Source organism: Lycium barbarum, chromosome 8 (genome assembly GCF_019175385.1).
Source record: "Lycium barbarum isolate Lr01 chromosome 8, ASM1917538v2, whole genome shotgun sequence".
Classification (NCBI taxonomy): domain Eukaryota; kingdom Viridiplantae; phylum Streptophyta; class Magnoliopsida; order Solanales; family Solanaceae; genus Lycium; species Lycium barbarum.
Genome location: NC_083344.1, coordinates 77,699,025 through 77,708,097, shown reverse-complemented (window position 1 = coordinate 77,708,097; position 9,073 = coordinate 77,699,025). Strand labels below are relative to the sequence as shown.

General features: G+C 39.2%; 1 protein-coding gene across 1 annotated transcript; it reads right to left on the bottom strand.

Annotated features, from left to right (window-relative positions):
* Positions 1-227: 227 nt before the first annotated feature.
* On the bottom strand, positions 228-8,011 carry LOC132607892 (uncharacterized). The gene is made up of 6 exons (XM_060321972.1): positions 7,825-8,011; positions 7,235-7,770; positions 6,694-7,106; positions 3,421-3,851; positions 2,972-3,106; positions 228-598 (listed from the first exon to the last, which is right to left on the bottom strand). The coding sequence occupies exons 1-6, from the start codon at positions 8,009-8,011 to the stop codon at positions 228-230; spliced, it is 2,073 nt and encodes a 690-aa protein (XP_060177955.1).
* Between the last annotated feature and the right edge of the window lie 1,062 nt (positions 8,012-9,073).

Below are 9,073 nucleotides of genomic sequence, written 5' to 3'. Positions count from 1 at the left end.
AATTTAACAACTCGAGCCCGTCGGGTCTCCATTGGCAGATAGTGTCTGAGAAAAGCCTCCATGAACTCCTGCCACACTACTGGAGGTGCATTAGTTCCTCTGGACAACTCCCAAGACTCATACCACTGAACGACAATATCCCGCAAACGGTAGGAAGCTAACTCTACTGACTCAGTGTCAGAAGCATACATTACCCTTAATGTCCTCTGCTTCTGATCTATAAAATTCTACGGGTCCTCAACTGGATCCGATCCTGAAAATACTGGAGGGTCCAAATTGATAAAGTACCGAACCATGGCACTAACAACCCTATTAGCATAACCCACACTCATGCCCTGACGCTGGGCCTGAGCGGCCGCTAATCGAGTCAATAGTCGAATAACATCTCGCATCTCCTGGCCAAGTGTATCAGGTGGAGGAACTGGGGGTGCCGTAGCTACTGCCCTTCTGAGCTCCTCTAGAGCGGGCGCAGTCTGAGATGGGGCCTCGCTCTGCGACTCACGCTGGCCCACATCTACTGGTGGTACTCGAGTGGTACCCTCATCTGCTATAGCTTTGCCCCTCTGGCTAGCTGAAGCTTTCCTTGTCATAGGCATCGCTAATACCAGAATACGTTGTTAGAAAATAAATTCTTATAACACGGCTCTATCACACGATCTAAGGTAAGAAAGAAGGACAACCATCCTAAATGCCCTGCAACCGTCTATTTATAAGTGTGGTTTACAACACACCCATAAAAAAGATTCTACTAGACACAACATGTAGACAACCCTAGGACAGAACTATTCTGATACCAAGTTTTTCATGACCCAAATCAGAGGGTCATGATGGGTACCCAGGCCTTACTTGTCGAGCACCACTAGACATACTTTCATAACATAATCATAAATAAGGGTGGACCACGAGGGTCATCATACGATAACCTGCTAACTCATATGGCAAATAAACTGGAAAGGGATAGGGTCCAAAAGGACATATATACATAAACAGGTTGGACATGATAGTACGAGCCGACAAGGCTGCCATGGACATCTGTACAAAAAAATACAGGCTAAGAAGGCCATACAACATCTAACTGTATTACATCTGTCTACAAGCCTCTACTAGAGTACATAACATAATAAGGTCGGGACAGGGCCCCGCTATACCCTTATGTACAACAAAATACCATACCAAGACCCGATAGCAACTCCGAGACAAGTGGAGTGCCCCAATATCAGCTGCATAGGAAACTTACTGATGTAGACCGTCACCCTATCTACCTGGACCTACGAGCATGAAACACAGCATCCCCCGGGCGAAAGGGGCGTCAGTACGAATAAAGTACTGAGTATGTAAGGCATGAAAGTAACATAAAGGCGACATAAGAGCGACAAAGGATAAATAGATACAACCTATATATCTGAATTACCTCTGAGGGCCATGATATGCATAAGTACTATATATATACATATACAACACTTGTTCATACATATATATGCATATGTAACGCCTGCCCAAACCTCTGTGGGCATCATTATCCTAGCCAACTGATCAATGGTGCCTATATGACACCGTCGTACATACATATATGCGTATATAATGCCATCGGCCTCTGTGGGAAATCATCATCACAATATATATATATATAGATGCATAAGTATGATAAGATACATTTCGAGTCTGTCGGAGTGACGTAAGGTCATTACATCTCCGATTAATATTATGGGACTAATCTTGAATTGACTTTCGGGAAGCAATACTATCTGATCATGGAGCAACATGGAGACTTCTAGCTACTAAGAATAGAATAGGTATGGAGTAACATTACGTTTATGTTCTGTTCATCTAGGTCATGCACAAAGAAGGGAGGTTAGCCTTAACATACCTGAAGTCATCAACACAATCCCACAACGAGCTTGTCGTACTAGCACTCCAATCCTATAATAAAGGAATGCATTTACAAACTTAGATGGTACTAGTATATCACGTATATCAAACGATAAATCGATTCTAAAATGTAACAGACAGACTTTGTTCCTATTTCTTAACCACCGCAACACGTCCAACAGCCAACAACAACCAGAACAACCTCATATAAGCCTCGTTTAAACTCACATCAACAACATTTAAAGATATACAGGAAACAACGCAATATACACTTCGTATATGATACTTTATACACCTCATTCTTCCAAATACGTCAAGTACAACAATTCCAACATAACCTCAACATCAACTACTATACATACAATAACAACATGGCTCAAGACAGGACTTTCACATTGGAACATTTTCCTCCAACTTTTTCCCTTCAATATATTGTATAATCACTAAACAAACTCATAAACATGGAAATAAGATGAATTATTACCTCAAAACTCAAGAAAACACCAATTCCAAGATTACTTCACTTGGATGTATCCCTTAAATCTACTAGAAGAGGAAGAAATACACTTCAACAACAATCCGAAAGTATTTGCCACTTGATTCTCACTTTAATTCCTTAACTTCACTTGGGGGTTAATTACTTATGTTGGAGAGGGTTTCTAGGGGTGTAGAGGTTCTGTGTAAATGAAGGAAATGAATTGAAATGAAGAGGATACGATTTATATACCAAAAGAAGCTGCCACCACCTCAGATATACTGTCCTCATATACGGACCATAAATCATATACAATCCGTATATGTTGACTATAAATCACCAATAGTGGCTCCCCCCACTGTTATCAAAATACGGCGGGGCTCCAACAAAAATTACGGTGTTTATACCTATATACAGTTCGTAAACCTCATCGTAAATCCCAACTTTTATCGAAACATATTCTCATCGATTCGTTTAACCTCTAATCCTTCCAACACATACAAAACATGAACTTCAACCCTCGTATACACAAGATGAACATGTCTAATATCATAAAACCTCAGAGATAATCCCACTCTCCAAATCTATAATGACCAACTCATGACGAAACTCAACATACGAAAGTACGAGGTGTAACATGAATAGTATCCTCAGGAAAAAGATCCTTCAAAGCCTGCACATCCCATTCTCCTCTTTTGCTGAATTGTTTTACCTCAATCTCATCTTCAGTACTAATGTCTGGCACGACAAAGTACAAAGAACCTAAGGAGGTCCAATTATCAAACCAAAAACTAGCATCCCCTTATTTAACTTTCCACCAAATCTGGTGTTCCACCAAGTCTCTTAAAGTAATAATTTTTTCCAAACAATGGAAGCATCTTTAGCATGTGCTATGATTGGATGTAGTTTTTTGCAGTACTTGTTTATAATATATGAAGCCCATAATGAAGGACTTGTTCTGAGATTCCACAAGAGCTTACAAAGCAAAGCATGTGACACATCAAAAATTAATCTGAACCCCAAACCACCTTCTTCCTTTGGTAAACATAGATCCTTTCATTTAGCCCAATGCCTACTTCTGGTTTCTGTGTTGTAACTCAAAAAGAATCTAGCAAGCATTCTATGAATAAGTCTAATAACACCAATGGGAGGGCTCATTGATGATAAGAGATGCATTGGCATACTCTGCAGGACATTAGAAATCAATACTGCTCTTTGACCATAAGATAATAACTTCCCTTGCCAAGATTGAATCCTGTTCCAAATTTTCTTTAGAATTCCATCATAATAAGCAATCTTATTTCTCTCATAGTATATTGGGCACCCAAGATAAGTAAAAGTAAAAGTGCCTTTTCTGATATTAGTAGTGTCCAAAATACTTCTGATCATCTGAGAAGAAACCTTATGATGAACATAGAAAGCACTTTTGTTCAAATTAACAAACGGACTAGAACAGTCTTCATATATTCCTTGACAGTCTTCATCATCAACTTTATTGACTTCTTCTCTGCAAACAAGAATAAGATAGTGTTATCTGCATGTGACAGATGATTGATAAGAGGACTCCATTTGGGCATGTCATAAGGTCTGAATTCTGATTTCTCCAATAAATCATTGAGGCTTCTAGATAAAACTTCTGCTGAGATGATAAACAATTGTAACGGGTCATTATTGCATTTTGGCCCTTTTGACCCTTTCCCGAGCTTCGTTAGCTCACTTTTGACTTAAGGGGATTGCTGACATGCTTCCCGAGGTTTCTAGACTGGATTCGGGTGACCTTTTTATGAAATTTATCCTTAAAGTGAAAAAGAGTTGACTCAAAGTTGACTTTTGGGTAAATGACCTTTTTCAGAAATTTGTCGATTCCGAGAGTCCTTGATGGTTGTTTAGAACTTGTGTGTATATCTGGTGCAGTTCCTAATGCACTCGGATGCATTTTGGGACTTTGGTTAGGAAGTTGGAAATGAGGTATCGGGGGTTGACTCGGTCAACTAGACCTCCATTGGAAATTCAGAGGCCACGAGTGCGTTCGTAACGTGTTTTTATGTGGATTTGTGCATGTGGTTTGTGAGCAGATGGCCTCGGGAGTGATTCGGGATTTCTGTTGAGACTTAGAAAAATATTTGGGTTTCTAATAGCCGGTGTCCGCCAGAGCGGCACTAGTGCCGTCCCAGTGGCACCGCTGTTGCGGTGGGATGGCCTAGACCATCACGATGGGTTGGGAAGGCGCTGGGGCCATGGGGCCATGGTGCCATGGCGGCCCCGATGCTGCCGTGGCGGTATCGGGCCTGTTATTTCATTAAGTGTGTATTAAAAAGCCCTTAGTCTATCATTTATTACTATTTCAAAATTTCAGCTCTTGGGGACTGTTTGAGAAGGTTCTTGGAGAAAACTCTTGGTGATAAGTCTTGCTAACCTCTTTACTAATTCCTTGTTCCTAATCATCTTAGAATCTCTCTTTTCTTATTAATCCCTTAGTAATGAAAGATTTAAAGTGGGTTTAATGGATATTTCAACTAGGGTTCTAAATCAAGATTTGTTGGTTGGGTTTATACTAGATTATGATGTATCTAAGGTTGTTAATCATATATCTTCCATTATTAGTGTTGAATCCTTGAATCAAAGAGTTAGGGTTTACACCCAAAGTTGGGGGTTTTGCTTGAATTTCGAAATTAGGTAGATCGTTGAGTTAATTTAGCAATTAGTTGATGGGTTTTGATCACCTAGTGTTTAATTTTATATTTTACCCTCGAATTTCCCATTTTGTCCTTGTGGGGCCCAGTTCCCCAAATTATAGGGTTAGGTTTTGACCTAAATTAAATGTTAGCAATATTAGTATCGATCTTCATGATTTCTAATCTAGATTTTGAATATGCCTAGACTTTCTTGATCTTGAGGCTCAGTGGAAGGGCAAGGCTAAAGAGTGATTGTTGGTGTTTGTTGTTCATCCATCCAGGTAGGTTATGGCTTACCTTTGGTGAGACTTCGTGTAGCGAAGCATATATTTAGATGATATTGTCGGACACAGCATGTAAACCTTTGGGTATGATGTTGGGTTGGATATTGCCTTAGGTTGGGTCCTGTTGTTTTATTGGGGCTAGCCACCCCGTTGTGTTGTGAATTGATTGTTCTATTGTGTTGGCTTGATGCCATGTGTTAACAGTAGATATTGGAAAATATCGCTCCATCTTTAATATGCTATTGCGGTATCTTACTTGTTGATGCTGATACGAGGATAGAGTTCTATATGACTTATGTAGTCTTTCATGATGTTATTGGCGTACCCATGTTTGGTACTTGTGATATCGATTTAATTATTGATGATGACACATACATTGCACGCATTCTCATCCATTCATAATACATTGTTGATACATTGATGATACTTGATGAAACATTGTGATGAGCTGGGCTCAGTTTTTACTTGAGTGACGTGAAAGTCTGATATTCGATGTTCGTTCCGGATTCATGGATTAAGTGAGTGCATGGACTCCATGGGTCCCCCAGGTTGGTGCTGGTGAGAACCCTCCGTGGGAAAAGATTCGGAGTCTCGTCTGTCTGTTGGGCAAAGATCCGAGATGAGTGGCACTTAGACTTCGCGAGTCACCTTTGGTTGTGCTACCGAGACGTGGAGGTACTCCGTCCGGAGTACATGTGCACACAGCATTGCATGGCATTGCGTTTGTATTCAGACATTATTGCATTGCATTGCACCATGGCTTATATAGAGATGATTTGGTGTTTTACGAGATTTGTTGGTTTCAGATCGGACATATTGAGACTGGCACATTTGGGTGTAGATGCTTTACTTAGGAGATGATGTGTACTTGGTTCCGATTATGTTTGACTTATAGTTGTTGATTTATCTGCCTATCTTGCTTTATTCTCTGAATTATGTTAGCTATACTTAGTTGGCCGATGATACCTACCAGTACTGTGGTTTTGTACTGACCTGCACTTGTTGCATTATTTTATGAATGTATAATTCCAAGTTGGATCTACTTCTGTTTCTCGTGGCTGAAAGTCGCTCCGAGAATTGCCTAGAGTCTACAGGGTGAGCACGAGTCGTCCGCCGCCTTGAAGATTCTTCTTATTTATGTCTTAATTCCTATTCCGAGATATATTCGGACTTGTTGTATTATTGATATACAAGACTAGTAGATTTTAGTTAGATGCTCTTGTATGACCAGACTAGATACTGGGGAGGATTTCATTTACTTCCACATTTTCTTATTTATAATATATTATAATTGTGAGACTTTCGCCATTTTACTTCTTTCGCTATTTTCTATTTTTATTTGTGAATATTGAGTTAAGGGTTCGCCTACCGAGGTGGGAAAGGTAGGTACTCGCACAACTTGGTGAAATTGGATGGTGAAAACAATGTAGGGGAGAGTGGGTCTCTTTGTTTAACAACTCTGGAAGATTTGAAAAACCCATGTGATTTCCCATTTAGCAGTACTGAATACCAATTGTTGGATACCAATCTGAACACCATATCAATAATAATCTCACTGAATCCAAAGCTTCTACGCTCTTTTGTTAGAAACAACCATGAGACTCTATCATAAGCTTTCATCATCTCCAGCTTAACAACCATGTTAGCTAATTTAGTTCTCCTGGCAATGTCTCTCACAATCTCTTGAGTTAATAAAACATTCTTCACAATGCTACCCTTCACAAAACCAGCTTGATTCTTAGATATCAACAAAGGCAGAACTTGAACCAATATGTCATGTAGTAGTCTTGAAATGATCTGTTTCTGAAATTACTCAAACTTATTGGCCTAAGATCAGAAAAAGATTCTACATTATCCTTCTTAGGAAAAAGCACCAAGTTTGTATGTGTAATGAACTTAGGAAGCTTATTTCTAACAAAGAAAGCCCTGACCATATTTATAGTATCATCCTTCACTATATCCCAGTAGTTTTGAAAATACAGTGCTGTGAAACCATCAGGTCCATTTGCACTGTCCCCATTCAACCCAAATATTGTTGCTTTAATTTTCTCTTCACTTCGCAGTTCCATCAATTTCTGGTTATGTTCACTAGTAATTATGTTAGGAATATGCATCAAAGGATCAAAATCTTCAGGAATTTTGTCTGCAGAAAACTGTCTACTGTAGAATCTCACTGCTTCATCTACAATGTCTTGCTTTGAGGTTAACCAGTCACAATTCTCATTTTGTATAGAAGTCAATCTAAGCTTTTTCCTTCTGCCATTCACATAAGAATGAAAGAACTTAGTGCTCCTTTCTCCTTCTTCAAACCATTTCAAACCAGCCTTCTGTTTCCAATACTCCTCTTCTAAATGTAGATATCTATTAAGTTCTGCCTGCACCTTATGTAGCATAGCTCTATTTTGTGTAGAATGATCAGCTTCAAATTGTGCCTTATGAGCCACAATCACCTCTTCAAGTGACGCCACTTATGAAAGATGCCAAAAATTCAGAAACTTAAATGGTTTTATGATTCTTTCACTTATTGTAGAAACTTTCAACTCAAGAGGAGCATGATCTGAACCCTTTTTAATCAGATGAGTCACAGTCATTTGAGGATATTTATCCATCATCTTTTGATTACAAAGTACTCTATCCAATCTCTTAAAAATAATTGCCTCATCTGCTCTACCATTCCACCATGTAAAAGTACTACCAATATATCCCATGTCATATAGCCCACATGTAGCAATGCAATGGGCAAAATCTTATGTTTCTTGAAAATACACTGGCAGACCCCCTAGCTTCTCTTCATCAAAAATAACAGCATTGAAATCACCTCCCACAAGCCAGGGTACTTGATATAAACTTGCTAACTGATTCAAAGACTCCCATGGATCCTTTCTTTTAGTTGCATCACAAGAAGCAAACACTACGGTGACTAAAAACTCCAAGACAATATGCTGATGAACTAGTTTTACTGTAAGACGTTGGGCATGATCTTCAATAATACTAACCACTAATTCTTCTATAAGAAACAACAATATTTTTTCAGAGAAATTAGCAAAAGCAGAATGATGTCCAATTCTTCTTCTAAACATGTCCAAATCTGATGAATCCTAAAAGGGTTCCATCAGACCTATAAAACAGTAATGATGTCTTCTATTAAGATTAGTCAATCTCTCAAAAGCTTGTTGAGCTTTGACTCATCTAATATTCCAAACTAAAGCTTTATTCATCATCTAGGGATTGATTTATAGGTTGCAAGCCTCTTAGATAATTGTCTGATGGGAAGAGCTTGCCCTTTGTTATTCTTACCAGCCTTGGCTTTGACATTACTCTTCAAGTTGCTGATCATCTTTGGGGACAAATTTGCTTCTTTTGATATATGCATGATATTCCATTCCATATTCTCCTCATCCTGTGTCACGACCCGTCTAGAGGGTCGTGACGAGCGCCCGGTGCTAGCCCACCTGGGCACCCCTTGGCTTACACTTATACTTACACCTAGGTGAGCCACATATTTTAACATACTTCTATTCATTCATCAAGCTAGTCCCATTGGACAACAATGTCTTTATATCATCATTGGCATCTGTGCCACATCAATATACATGAGCCGACAAGGCTATCAAAATGATGCAAAAAATATAGGCCGACAAGGCTAGACATATCTAACCATATACACATGTCTACGAGCCTCTAAGGAGAGTATAACATATCACATAAGCGGGACAGGACCCCGCTATGCCCATATTTATGTACACAAAAGAATAAGTACCCAAAAGCTA